The 15499-nt window shown below is 45.1% G+C and overlaps 1 protein-coding gene across 1 annotated transcript in view; it reads left to right on the top strand.

Annotated features, from left to right (window-relative positions):
- Positions 1-15499, top strand: part of KALRN (kalirin RhoGEF kinase) — a 1371746-nt gene that overhangs the window by 639528 nt on the left and 716719 nt on the right. Inside the window, exon 7 of the mRNA XM_030208706.1 lies at positions 6447-6638. Coding sequence (XP_030064566.1) covers positions 6447-6638 — 192 coding nt within the window. The remainder of the gene's footprint in view (positions 1-6446; positions 6639-15499) is intronic.

Genomic DNA, 15499 nt, shown 5'->3' with positions numbered 1-15499 from the left:
GCAACCCAGTTGGATGTAAAGGATTTTTGTAATTGATATGAGGCAGTGCATGCACATAGATTTCATGCGCATTCATTGTGGAAATCCTGGAAAGCTGACCAGACTGTGCCCCTTGAAAACCAAGGGCCCTGTTTATTAAGGTGCATTAGTGTTTTTAGCGCGCCTACACTTAGCGCACACACTAACCATGTAGGCGCCTATAGGGATATTGTAGGCACGTGCATGGTTAGCGCGTGTTAAAAATGTTAACGCGCCTATAACACTGCTTAGTAAACAGGGCCCTAAGGGGTCCTTTTACAAAGGCGCACTGAAAAATGGCCTGCAGTTGAGTAGATGTGGGTTTTGGGCACGCGTAGAATCTCTTTTTAGTGCACCTGTAAAAAATGTCTTTTAAAAAAATTTTTCCGAAAACGGACGTGCGGCAAAATCAAAATTGCCACGTGTCCATTTTAGGTCTGAGACCTTACTGCCAGCCGTTGATCTAGCAGTAAAGTCTCACACGGTAACTGGGCAGTAATGACCTATGCGTGCCAAATGCCACTTGTCGCGCGTCCGATATATGCATCCAAAAATAAATATTATTTTTCGGACACGCGTATCAGATGCATGACAAAAATGAAATTATCGCAAGAGCCACGCGGTAGCCGTGCGGTAACTCCATTTTGGCATGAGTTGGGCGCAAGTAGACGCTTACGCTGCTTAGTAAAAGGGCCCCTAAATTTGGCAATCCCCAATCTGAATGCTATGTTGGTTTGAAATAAGAACATTATTTATTTTTTTATATATTTATATACTACTTAACACAAAGCAGGTTTTCAAAGTAAACATACATAAAATCATCAGAATTAATTACAAATTTAAAATAAAATGTCACAGTAAAAACAGAAATCATAGGCCCAAACAATAAACACACATTAAATCCATCCTGCCATCACTGTTATCACCAAATCAAACAGCCTCCGTAATCTCTCAACGTTTACATTGGTAAAGCAGTAAGTAAAAGAGTGTTGGTTGTGGACACTGCTGTTTACCTGGTATACCGTTAAAAAGGCGCAGAGATCATACATTTTGGTATTTGAATAATTTGTGTTGCATTCTTAGATATTTTCACTTCAAAACACAAATCAGATATTGAGAATGTGGAGCCTGGCCATTGGATTAGTAGAGTCCAAAAATGGATTTGTTCTGCTTTCTGTGGTTCTCATTCATAAGTGTTTGGGGAGGCTAAGATGGGGTGAGGCTAAGGTGGATTGGATCTAGGGCAGAGCAAGTTAAGAACCATAATAAAAGGTCAAGTTTCAAGCATTGCTTTTGCTGTTTATTCATTACAGTATCTTCATTTTAACAAAATATGGAAGCAGAGGCATTACTTTTCATTCAACCCTCATGTAGGCAGTTTCATGTATCTATGTTAAGACTGCTTATATTTTTTTGTTACATATACTATATAGCTCATTTTCAAAGCACTTAGCCTCCCAAAGTGCTTTGAAAATATGCCTCTGTATGTCTTTCCTGGGTTGTTTTTTTTTTTTTTTTTAATTTGTTTATCAGATTGAAAATAAATTACAGAAATTCCACGAGGCAGGATACAGCTGGTTCTATTTCTTAGGCTATCATGGGAAGCAAGACTTGGGCTACGTCTCAGGGAATTTAGTACTTCACAGTTGAAGTATGGCATCTTTTGGGATTTGTTTGGGGTACAGTTTGCAGATGTTCTGCAGATTCTGAGAGGAGCACTGGGATGACTTTTTTTTCTTCAGATAATGTCCTGTTGATTCAGAAGGAAAGTCAATCAAAGAAAGAGAGAGAAACCAAAAACACACAATACAAATCATCAGAAAAAACGCATTATGGGACCCTTTTACTGAGCCGCGTAAGCGTCTACACTCACCCAACGCGTGCCAAAATGGAGTTACTGCCCGGCTATCACGTGGCTCTTGCGGTAATTTCATTTTTGGTGCATGTGCAATACGCACGTCTGAAAAATAATTTTTATTTTTGGATGCGCGTATTGGGCACGCACCAAGTGGCATTTGACGTACATAGGTCATTACCACCTGGTTACCATGTGGGACTTTACCGCTAGGTCAATGGCTGGTGGTAAGGTCTCAGACCCAAAATGGACATGTGGCAATTTTCATTTTGCTGCACGTTCATTTTTGGCAAAAATTTTAAAAAGGCATTTTTTACAGGTGTGCTGAAAAATTGTATTTATTTATTTATTTATTTGTTGCATTTCTATCCCACATTTTCCCACCTATTTGCAGGCTCAATGTGGCTTACATTGTTCCGTCATGGCGATCGCCATTTCCGGAGTGAGAGGTACAAGTGGTATAACATTAAAGATCATGATTGATGTCGTAGATTAAAAATGATTCTGCGTGCTCCTACAACACGCGTCTACACTACCGCAGGCCATTTTTCGGTGCGCCTTTGTAAAAGGGCCTCTAAGGGCATCCAGAACTGGGACAGCACGTGAATCTTTATTGTAAGAGTCGACACAGGCCTTCAAAACTGCGCCAAAAGAGCGATTCTCAACAGCGTCACTACAGTGGCTTACTGAAACTGCGTCAGAAGAAAAGAACACGCCTTGTTCTCTTTATTGATGGTGATTCCTGAACTGTTAAGGACAACGTTTGGAGACCAAAGTAGTTCATCGTAAAAATTCATCAGGCTACTTGGAAGTTTCCCTTTGGCCAAACCTGTTGCATTCATGTCCACAATGGAGAATAGCTTTCAGGCGGTAAGGGGGCAATTCTATAAGTGGGTTCCCCCTTTTTAAGAACCCTGATGCTGAGCACTGACCTCTCATACTAAATCATGTGTCCCTCTTAGGACTAGACCTTAAATCGCTCCCCCTCTTCTCAGTTCCTGAACTAGGTACCCTATGAAGCCATCATTTACTTCGTATAGGAACTTGCCTCTCTAGCCTGTCCTGATGTGACATTTATCCAGTCAATATCGGCTTAATTGAAATCAAGCTTCTAACATGCAAGTTAGTCATGTACAAAATGTCAGAGGGTGCGGCACCTTCAGATGTAAAACACGAAGGAACTTAGTCATGTTTGATGTGAACTCAGCTTTCAGCTGTTCTCTTGATCTTAGACAATTAAGAGCAAACAACCCCTGACGCAGACGCTTTGTGGTGAAACACGCCAGTGTTGGGTCAATGATATATGATGTACCATTATTATTATTATTTTATTATTTATAGCATTTGTATCCCACATTATCCCACCTCTTTGCAGGCTCAATGTGGCTTACAATTCATCATGGATACTGGAAGTAGAAGTGAATATACATTTGGTTTACAGAGGGTTTTGTGTTACATGGTGGTGAAATACATGACGGTGTTAAAGCAAAAGACATTATAAGACAGTTCTGGAAGTTTTAAAGATTATACAGTTACACATGTTGATCTTTGTGATATATCTTGTCGAAGAGATAGGTTTTCGATAGTTTGCGGAAATTGGTCAATTCATAGACCGTTTTCAAGTTACGTGGCAGCGCATTCCAGAGCTGCGTGCTAGTATAGGAGAAGGTAGATGCATGCATTGATTTGTATTTCCGACCCTTACACTTGGGAGGATGAAGATTAAGGAATGTGCGAGAAGATTGTTTTGTGTTCCTGGGTGATAGTTCTATTAGGTCTGACATGTAGGCTGGGGCGTCACCATGGATGATTTTATGGACTAGGGTGCAAAGTTTGAACGTGATGCGTTAAAGGCTTTGCCCAGCTTGTGATGGCTCCTGGTACTTTTATGCTGTTTGAACTTTTGTTCTGTGCTTTGAACCTTCTCTTTGTTTTTTGCTTGGACAAAATGTGAACAACGGCATTGACAAGGGTTTGGATTTCACTTTCTGGTAGGGGTCTGTTCTTAAGATTGCTTGTCTTATCTGTACTAGCATTATCTACCCATGCTGAATGGTTTCGCTCCACCCCATGTGAAGAGTCTTGCCAGAAGACATTTGGATGAAATAGTTTCCAAAACCAGTTTCTCCAAGGGACCAGTAACTGCTCTGTTAAAGGACCCAGTCTTCCAAAAGCCGGTCACTACTGTTTTTATGAATGCTAAATTCTACAGACTTCCTCCTGGGATGCTGAGATTAACAACAACACCTTAGTTGCACTCGAAAAATCTCAGTGCTCTTTAACAAGTCCTCTGTTCCATGCTGTGATGTTCTGCAGTTTGCTTGGAAGATGTACTTAAAACTGTTTTAGTACTGTATGTACTGGAATATTCTATTTCTAATGAAAATATATGGTATACGGTTTTCCTGGCTAGAAAATCGGTATGTGGGAACATCTGCTGTTTCCTATTAAGCATGCAGCTTTTCCTTAATATTTAAAAGAGGGGGCAAAGAAAGCCCTCTGGAGATACGAGTGTACACCAACAGGAGCCAGAAATATTGGCTGTCTTTTTTTTTCCATTTATCATTATGATTTTACTAAAACTCAGATAACGTTGAAATCCAGAAATAAATGCGTGACATATTTTTACGGTCTTCAGTTTGTCTTGTGTTGTGGTAGAAAGAGGATTTTTACCTGTTTATGACACTAAATGAAATGCAATGATGTTGTGCTATTGTACAGAGTAGCAGCTCAGAGCTACAGTGTGGAATGAAAAGTGAAAAAATGCTTATGGTTCTCGTATTAACTGCATAATTAATTTTTTAAAGTGTAGACTACTTATTTGGATAACTGTGGATGTTTAAATCACTGAGGGTCCCTTTTACTAAGCCACGGTAGGCTCTACGCACGCCAAAACTGACTTACCGCCCGACTACCATGTGCCTTTTGCGATAATTTCATTTTTGGCGCGTGTCCGCTACACACGTCTGAAAATATTTTTGGACGTGCGTAGCGGACACGCGGAGGTCATTACCGTGCAGATTCCTTACCGCTAGGTCTATGGCTGGCGGTAAGGTCAAACACCCGAAATGGACACGCGGCAAAATTGATTTTGCTGCACGTCCATTTTTGGCAAAAAAATTTAAAGCAAATCGGAGAAAATTTTTCTTCACCCAACGCATAATTAAACTCTGGAATTCATTGCCGGAGAACGTGGTGAAGGTGGTTAGCTTGACAGAGTTTAAAAAGGGGTTAGACGGTTTCCTAAAGGACAAGTCCATAAACCGCTACTAAATGGACTTGGGAAAAATCCACAATTCCAGGAATAACATGTATAGAATGTTTGTACGTTTGGGAAGCTTGCCAGGTGCCCTTGGCCTGGATTGGCCGCTGTCGTGGACAGGATGCTGGGCTCGATGGACCTTTGGTCTTTTCCCAGTGTGGCATTACTTAGTGCTAACTTACCACATGGCCATTTTTTTTGGGGGGGGGGGGGGGCTTTTTACCCGCTGTGGTAAGAGGGGCCCTGGCGCATGGCCAAAATGACCACCACCGCTAGCGCAGGGCCGTTTTTATCGCAGCTTGGTAAAAGGGCCCCTTAGCTAGGGCCACAAGGAGCAGCAGCAGGATTTGAATGCGGATCTCCTGATTGCCTCCCCAGTACTGTAAGCATTAGGCTACTCCTCCACTCCACTGAGGTTCCCCATTTGAAATTATCGTATTTTTTTCCATTCATAAATTAAGTTTCAAAAAAGAAATGGTGGTGAATAAAACACCAAGCAAAACTGGGAGAATAATTTAAGGGTTTTTTTTCTTCATTTCATTAAAAAGAGAATTTCCTGGAACTTGGTTTTATGATGTGCACTTTTAATAACAGAGAAGGGTTTTTTTTTAATAGCTTTTATTGAAAAAATACAGCTTAATACAGCATATCATAATGCCCATTAAACATATCGTCAACTGTATACGAAGTATCGTACTAACAGCATGAACTACCTATCAGTCATCCCAACTACTCTGCTAAGAACCCCTTCCCAACCCCCAACCCTTTCCCCTCCCTACCCATTCTCCCTGTCCCTCTCATGCCAGAAGGAGAGAGGAGTCCGGACAGGAAGACCACTTCACATAACTGTCCCACACTTTAAGATAAAATACCAACTGTCCAGTTCGCATAGCTGTCAATTTAGACATCAGATGTAAAGAGTCCAATCTCTGCACAACTACTGCAAGTCTTGGCTGTGCAGTTTGATTCCCGGCCTCAGCTAACAGTATTTTACTAGCCATCAAAACAAAAGTGATCAAATGATGTATAGATGGTTGCATCCCCCTGGCTTCACATGCAAAAGACAATATTCCATCTTTAGAGAGTATGTAAGCTGAGTAATACTATGAATCAGTCATAAAATATTAGACCAATATTACAGAGAAGTTTCTTAAGAAAACATTTTATTAATAATATCTGATAAAAACATTTCCTGTGTGGTTTATTTTTAGACCAGCTCTTGAATATTTTGTTGGTTATTAACTTTCACTTTTTTATTGCTGCATTCTTAAAGATGATGACGTGTTTTAACTTCTTTCTCTTGTCTGTCAGAATGCCTACGTCAACATTAACCGGATCATGTCAGTCGCGTCCAGGCTTTCGGAGGCTGGCCATTACGCATCTCAGCAAATCAAACAGATCTCAACTCAGCTGGATCAGGAGTGGAAGAGCTTTGCCGCGGCGTTAGATGAGCGTAGCACGATCTTGGCGATGTCTGCTGTGTTCCACCAGAAGGCAGAGCAGGTTTGTCGCTCACTGGAATTGCTAATGTACAAAGTCAGGAAAATGATCAGTTTAGGATGCACCGCTAAGATCTATGATCAGAATGCAAAAGACATGTTTTAATAACTGTGTGCTGTTAGCCCTACTGGGATGTAAGATAACTGCTAAAGTTTATAGTGTACTGGATGGATGGTGGACAAAGCTAGTACCCCAGTCTTGCACAATAAGATCAGTACACTAGCCTCTTTGATACTCCCCCTGACAGAGCTTGCCTGGAACCCCTTCCCAATCCCTGCACAACAAAGCCACCCAGATCGTTCAGGTGTCCTCCTCAACAGCAGGGGGAGCACTTCCTGTCAGCTCATCTGTCACTGTCAGAATGGTGCCAGTTCAGCAGTGCTTCACACTCTCGGACAGCCTGTGTTTGCAGGTCTTACAAGAGAAAACTTGGGAGTGGAGGTAGAAAATTCCTAGTACAACCCCCATCTCATAATTCCCTCCCTCTTCAAAATAGCCAAATGTATCATTTAGCAAATATTAGAATCTGACTCAAGGGAAGATAAAGCAGAGACATTTGTCACTTCTTGCACATGTGGGAAAGTAATTTCCAAAGCCATTTAAGGAACAGAATAATCCAGTCCAGGTTTTACCCTGTCATCTACATGGACATGTAGTTTCAATTGTCCCATTTTGAGTTTCTCAAGAAAATCAGAACTACAAGTCAGTGCCTGGATTAATCTGTTCCTTATGACATGGAATGGTGGCAACCCCAGCCCCTGCGTTCCTCTTCACAAACAGTTGTGCAAGACACACTTAGGTTTTCATTTGGTGATGCACATGCAACACTGTGCACTATTAACACTGCATCAGTGGCATAGCTACAGGTAGGCATAGGTGGGCCCAGGCCCACCCATTCTTAGCTCAGGCCCACCCTGTCCATTCCCCTAACACACTTCCGGGTTGGCCACGTGGCCCCCCCTTGCTTCCTCTCTTCCTTCCACAGATCTGTCCGCAGCCCGGCAACTCCCTACCTCACCACGTCTGTGAGTGGCAGCAGCAACGCACATCCACTGGCAGCGCTGGTCTCTGTAGGCTTCCCTCTGCCACGTCATGCCCTCGCTGACATCACTTCCTGTTTCCTGTGGCAGGACGTGGCAGAGGGAAGCCTGCAGAGACCAGCGCTGCCAGCAGATGTGCATTGCTGCTGCCCGCGAACATGGCGGTACACTGCAGAGGGAGGGGGGGTATTTATTTATTTATTTATTATGATACATTTGATATACCGCTTTAAACAGGTAAATCTAAGCGGTGAACAATAAAAACACCATTAGGAAAAAAAAAAGAACTACAATAATTGGACAGGAAAGCATTCACATTCATTCACAAGCTTCAAGATAGGTAGAGGAAAATAAAGGTGGAGGGATGGAAGGAAAAGTACAAGGGATATATTGCAGGGAACAGTAAAGAAGGAGGATGGGAAAAACTGATCCTATAGCAGCAACGTTTCGGAATGCTCATGCCCCTCCCCCTCCCATGGCCATGCCCTCTTTTGGGATATGCCCTATGGGAGTTAGGCACCCTGCCTTATAGACTAGCATGCAACCAGATGTGCATGCAAATTTTAATAAGTGCCAATTAATATCAATAATTGTTTGTTAGCAACCAGTTAATAGTTAAGCGTTAAGAGCTCGTTAACCAATTAATTTGCGCACACATCTCAGCAGTGCAATTTTTGGCACCATATAATGTGATAGTCACATCCAGGATAGTTGGGTTAAGGCAGTTTCAGTTTGAAATACAAGTCCCAGAAGGCATTGCAGGGAAGACATGGGTGTAAGCTGGCAGGATGTGTAGAGTGGCGGCCACTAGGGGGAAAGAGAGATAGGAAACCCTGTGTGCAGGAGCTCATCATTAGTCTAATGCTTAACTCAGCTGGTATGGGTATGGGGGAAGCTAGTGGAAGGAGAATGATTGGTTGTGAGAGCAGAAGCCAGGGATTGATTAGGCAGGTGGGAAGGAGTCCCAGAAGAGTTCAGTTCAGGAGGAGAGAAGAAGTGAGAGAGAAGGAGTTAGCAGGGACAATCCCTTGGGTGTGAGAAGTCCCTAAAGTATTGAAACCTCCTGAAGGTAAAGGCTGCTTTGTGATTTAACTGGGATGATGGACTGAATGAACTGTTTGTCTTGGGAATTGAACTACTGTTTACCGTGCACTGGATAAAGAGCCCAGACTGAAGCTGACTGTGAGCCTGTATTGAATCCTGGTAGGTGCTGGCAGCCTACTGCTTAAAGGGGACTATTGGCCACACACTTTCAGGTGGCTTACATGTGTTTAAGATTGAAGGTGAATGCTGCTGTTGGAACCGTGTGTCAGGTCTATTAGAAACCTGCATGGAATAAAAAAAAGCCTTAAGACTGAAGTTGCGGGTGGACATTTGTTTCTTGATTGTACCGGGAGCGCTCTCCCTGGTGACAATATAGAATCCAGAGAATAACTCATAGAATGCTATAAGCAATGGTGTGCTGGTAAATTTTTAACAACAGGCTCTCTTCCTGGGTATAGCCAGCCCTGCAATTTGGTGGGGGGGGGGGGGGGGGCGCAGAGGTGGACTGGGGGCCCCAGTCCACCTCTGCACCCCCCCCCAAATTGCAGAGCTGGCTAGGGGGGGGGGGGGGGGGGCAATGCATTACTCTCTCCAGGAAAAAAAAGATTTTAAATGCTCCCAGGTTCCAATCTAATTCATATTTAATGTGGGATAAAATGCCATAAATAAGTAAATAAATAGATAGAAACTCTGAATGTTGAGCACCTGATTCTCATAACATGATGCCTGTTTTAGAAGCCCTTTACCAGGAGAAAAAAAAAACCTCTGCACCAATATAACAGGTTTAGGGTATCCCTATAACCAGCCCCTCCAAATGACACACCAATTACGATTTATAAGAAATTACTACTCTACCTATGAAAAGTTATTCCCTTATTATACTTCCTCTGTGTACCACCATGTTTGAAAATACAACCTTTTTTTTTCCCTGTATGCTCCCCATGTTCCTCACCCCACCCCACCCCCCTATTTCAGCCCTCCTCCCCGCTCCCCCGAGCCGCAGGGTCCCAGCACATACCTGAAGGCTGCCACTCTGGTGGTCTAGTGGATTCTTCGGGGCAGGAATAATCCCCAGTCTTTCCTGCTCGCTTACAAGGGCGGCCTCGCAAGACTCCAGTGGAAGTCTCGCGAGGCTGCCACTGGAAGTCTCAGCAGCCATTTTTAAAGAGCAATGCGGCAGCGGGCAGGAAAGACTGGGAATCTTTCCTGCCCCGAAGAATCCACTAGACCACCAGCGCGGCTGCCTTCAGGTATGTGCTGGGACCCTGCAGCTCGGGGGGGGGGGGGGGGGGGGGAGGAGAGGCAAACTGGCTCGCCCTGTCTCAACAACTGACTCACAAAATGTCACAAAAATTAACAACTGGCTCTTGCGAGTCGGTGCGAGCCGGCTCCAGCACACCACTGAATTCAACAAACACATGGAGCTCCACTGTTCTCATAGGCTATACTCACTGAACAGCAAAATTTAATATGAGATAATCCACTGTTTGCGTGACAAGGTTTGCAGTACCAAAATCCTGTTCTAGGTTTTGCTGTTTTATTTGGTTTACCAAGGAATCATCATTTACGTCTTGCTTCGGCTTTTCCTTTTTACTTTTAACTGCAAGCAGTGGCGTAGCCAAGGGTGGGCCCGGATGGGCCCAGGCCCACCCACTTTGGGCTCAGGCCCACCCAGTAGCAGCACACCTATGATGTGGCTGGCAGAGATCCCCAAGCCCCATCAGCCAAAAACTCCCAACAACTGTCCCTCCTGCATACCTTGTAAATAGCAGATCTTCGCCTGCAGCGACTGATACATACTGGTTTCACCGGCCCCACATCCTTCCCTCTGATGTAGTCCCGCCTATTTGGAAACAGGAAGTTGCATCAGAGGGAAGGCTGTGGGGCCAACATGAGCAGTGTATATTAGTTGCTGCTCGATGCTGGTGAAAATCTGCGATTTACTACTTATCATTTCTAAAGCGCTACTAGACGTACACAGCGCTGTACTTCTAGTAGGTATTTGGGGGAGGGGGGATGTTTGAGAGACCACATGGCATGCAGGCGAGAGAGGAAGAGACCAAATCACTTGGGGGACAAGGCAGAGTTCTTCTGCCCACCCATCTTGGGCCCAGGCCCACCCGAAATTGGGTATCTGGCTACGCCCCTGACTACAAGCATCAGATGTAGCTGCGTAAAAGTAGTAAAAATTGGGTAAAATTATTACTTCGGTAAAAGTAAAACTAACAAATACTTCCTGCACTTCTTTACAAGTAAAAGTGACAAAACCTTTACTTAAGTACAGTAACTAGTTATATTTACTTAGTTACTATAGAACACTGTGTACCGTATTTTTCGGACTATAAGACGCACTTTTTTCCCCTCAAAATTTGGGAGGAAAATGGGGGGTGCGTCTTATAGTCCAAAGGTAGCGATTCAGGATCGCCCTCCCCCCGAGTTCGGGATCGCCCTCCCCTACTCACATCAGCGATGTTCCCTGGTAGTCTAGTGACGTCGGGGCAGGAAAGAGCCCCCTCTTTCCTGCCCAGCGCGCTGCTCTCCGTCCTCCTGTATGCTGCCTGACGGTCTCGGCGAGATTCAAAATGGCCGCCGAGACTCTCGGCGGCCATTTTGAATATTGCCGAGACCGTCAGGCAGCATACAGGAGGACGGAGGAGGACGGAGAGCAGCGCGCTGGGCAGGAAAGAGGGGGCTCTTTCCTGCCCCGACGTCACTAGACCACCAGGGAATATCGCTGACGTGAGTAGGGGAGGGCGATCCCGAACTCAGACAAGACGCACCGGAGCACCTAGGTTTTAGAGGAGGGAAAAAGGAAAAAAAATTTTTTTCCTATTTCCCTCCTCTAAAACCTAGGTGCGTCTTATGGTCCGGTGCGTCTTATAGTCCGAAAAATACGGTATTTGTCCCCAGCATTTTGCCTCCATCTCAGTCATTTCCAGCATCAAATACTCAACTTTTCTGGTGGTTCCAATCCAGGGCTGTGCAAGTGCGGAGTCTGACATTTACTGAAAAGAAGTCCACTTGCTCTGGGTTTACAGGGCTTTGTTGTCTAGTACAGGGAAGGAAGTAACTAGCAGGGAACTCCAGGAACTCTTCCCTGGGAAGGAGGAGTGGAGTGGAAGGGGAGCTTTGATGACCAGCCAGCAAAAGGACAAAGTCAGAATTAATGATATGGGAGTTGGTGGGCAATAATCAGCAGCAAACGTACTTCAGCAAAGAGTGCACTAATTATGCAGCAGGAGACAGAATCCTTGTTAACAGTTATATGAAATTAGAAGCAGAGGGGGGGGTTTGATATTGTAACAGGCTATTTATGGGGTTTTTTTCCATGCACATGGCAAACATCGAGTTATATGTGAGAGCAGGTTTTCTGTTTTATTTTGTAAACCAGGTATTTTATATTTGTGTAATCTTGCTTTTGAGAATGACTGTGATGCCATGAATTCAGCGAAGGGCGACTAAAATGATAGCGGGGATGGGACGGCTTCCCTATGAAGAAAGACTAAGGAGGCTAGGGCTATACAGCTTGGAGAAGAGACGGCTGAGGGAAGACATGATAGAGGTGTATAAAATGAGTGGAGTGGAACGGGTGGATGTGAAGCGTCTGTTCACGCTTTCCAAAAATACTAGGACTAGGGGGCATGCGATGAAACTACAGTGTAGTAAATTTAAAACAAATCGGAGAAATGTTTTCTTCACCCAACGTGTAATTAAACTCTGGAATTCGTTGCCGGAGAAAGTGGTGAAGGCGGTTAGCTTAGCAGAGTTTAAAAAGGGGTTGGACGGTTTCCTAAAGGACAAGTCCATAAACCGCTACTAAACGGACTTGGAAAAATCCAAAATCCCAGGAATAACATGTATAGAATGTTTGTACGTTTGGGAAGCTTGCCAGGTGCCCTTGGCCTGGATTGGCCGCTGTCGTGGACAGGATGCTGGGCTCGATGGACCCTTGGTCTTTTCCCAGTATGGCATTACTTATGTACTTAATTCCTTTGACCTCCCAGAAAAACAACAATTTTTTTTATATTCAGTCAGAGCCATAAATATTAATGATGCAAGAGGACACCTTGAGAGAGTGTTTTTCCTCATTAGGAAGGGCATCTTTTGCAAATGTTTTGTAATTCTTTAAATGAGCGTGCATATACGAAAACAGCATTTTGGATCTGCAGATGATGCCAGCGCATACATGGCATACTGTCACTTTACAATAGAAAGTAAATCATCTGTTCATAGACCAGACTGATGACTCGGTGGTAGTGCTCTGTCATGTGGTGGATCTGGGTCAGAACTCTGTTCCTTGGGCTGCCTGGAGCTGGGGATATTGCAGGAGCAGTGTCCATAAGTTCAACAGTACAGACATGCAGAGTGGCGCATTGGTAACACCTAACACGTAGGGATGTAGTAATCAATGTAGGCTACGGTTAAGACATGTACTGTTAACCCTAATTATTAGTAACTAGGTTTAATTGCATAAAATGGGACCTGTGCTAAAAAAAAAAAGCACAAGTGGTGTGGAGCAGGGCCGCCGAGAGACTGGGCCGAGCCCAGGGCAAGGCCGCCCCCGGGGCCCTGCCCTCGCCGCCCCCCCCCCCCCCGAGGTCACCGCCGCCGCTCCCCCTCCATCCCCCCGATATTGCCACCGCTCCCCTCCAAGATCGCCACCGCCGCTCCCCCCTCCACACTCCCCGAGGTCGCCGCCACCACTCCCCCCCCCTCCGTCCGCCACTGGGCCGGGCCCCCTCCATTGAAATCGCACTCTTACCTCCGTGAAAGCAGTGCTGCAGGCAGCAGAATGCCTCCCTTCTGCCCTCCTTCCCTCGTGTCCCGCCCTCACGGAAGTTATGTCAGACGAGGGCGAGACACAGGGAGGGAAGGAGAGCTGAAGGGAGGCATTCTGCTGCCTGCAGCGCTGCTTTCACGGAGGTGAGACTGCGATTTCAATGCAGGGAGCAGACGGTCGATGACGGAGGGTGGGTGGGACTGCAGCGCCGCCCCCCCCCCCTCGGCGGTTATGGTGTGGAGCAGCATTTTTGAAAGGACATCCAATTCAGAATATGGATGTCCATCTCTCATGTATTTTAGAACAGGATACAGCCTGCTCTAAAATACATGAGAAATAGACATTCATGTGGTAGAAACATCCAGCATGAACATCCATGTTACAAACTGAAATGTCCAAATTATGAACAGGGGAAGACAAGGGACATGGAGATCTATGTGACAGCATAGGGACGTCCATCTTATAAAATGACTACACCAGGGGCGTAGGCAGACCTGCCATTTTGGGTGGGCCCAGAGTTACCTGGGTGGGCCCTTCTCACCCCCAACGCTACCCCTGTACATACATACAATATAGTGATTTTTTTTAATGACCCATCTGCCCGTTTCTCTCTGAACCCCCTCCCCCGGTCCTACCTCAGAGCCGTTGTCCGTCGCAATTCATATAGGCATCCTGCGCCAGCCCTGCAGGATTCTCTCTACCACATTCCCCCCCCAAAAAAACAAGCAGTGACATCATTGAGGGCGGGACATGATAGAGAGAAGCCTGCAGGGCCGGTGCAGGATGCCGCCGGCAGGAGCTCTGAGGTAGACTGGGAGGGGGATAGAGAGACGGGCAGATGCCAGGCCACAAGCGAAGAGGGAGAGAGAGTAGTGAGGTGCTGCCACTGAAGAGTTTTGGGGGCCTTATGGGCTGATGACTGGGTGGGCCTGAGGCAAGAATGGGTGGGCCTGTGCCCACCCAGGCCCACCCTTAGCTACGCCACTGGACTACACAGGCATCTATGCAGAGCAAAGGAGTAGCTTAATGGTTAAAGCAGTAGGTGGAGAATCAGGGAACCCAGGTTCAAATCTCATTTCAGATCTATTTACCAGGCTTCCTTCTGACCCTTCAGTGAAATTAGCATTCAAGGACCCAGAGTCCGGGTTCTCAAAGCCTCTAGCTGATAGAAGAAGTGGAAGAGCTTCTTCCTGGAGTTTAAAGAAACTTCTTGCTTTATAAGAATATCCATAAACCTTACTGTCCTAAAAGGTAATTTTAGGGTGAGAGAAGGGCACACACTTGTCCAGTGGACACCATAGAAGAGCATCTCCCACTCTTGAACTTAACCTGTTCTTCCCCCATATCAAGATCCAAATGATCTGTCCTCTGGTTGGTCTCCAGGAGCTCCAAAGGGGCACATCCCTTTTGTCACACCCCTTTGGGGCATGTGTCTATGGCCATGTGCCATAGGTTGCTCTTCTTTTAATTTCCCTTACCAATGCAAGGTTGTGACATCAGGGGACTGAGTCCAGCCAGTTCACTGCCCATACAACTGCTTACAGGTACCTCAATGGTTGCCACAAATTGAAAGGCTCAAAGTCACCTCCAGTCACCACACTCTTCTCACCTCCCGCTCAGGCAAGGAGATCCAGTCTCTCCTGCCAGGCACAGAAATTTTATAAGAGTAGTGGGTGAGTAGAATCCTGACATGAGATTTTGGCCAATTGCCTTGTATTTTGATTTTTTTTTTCTTGTAAGAGTGAGTACGCTCCCCAGTAAGTGATGGCAGATAAAGACCTGAACGGTCCATCCAGTCTGCCCAACTGTCACACTCATTATCAATTCATGATTAAATCAACAATGAATGTGATACAATTTAATGTTGGTTTCTTTTTCATGGAGGGTTGCCTAAATATTTGTTTTTCTTTTACATTTATCTCAGAAAAATTTTAAATCTTAAAAAATGAGGATCGATTGGTTCTATTTTTAGCCTTTGTGCTTGTTTGCAGTGTAGGTTC

Source organism: Microcaecilia unicolor, chromosome 7 (assembly GCF_901765095.1).
Source record: "Microcaecilia unicolor chromosome 7, aMicUni1.1, whole genome shotgun sequence".
NCBI lineage: Eukaryota > Metazoa > Chordata > Amphibia > Gymnophiona > Siphonopidae > Microcaecilia > Microcaecilia unicolor.
Note: the sequence above shows the minus strand (reverse complement) of the source record. Positions and strands in the feature narration are given on the sequence as shown.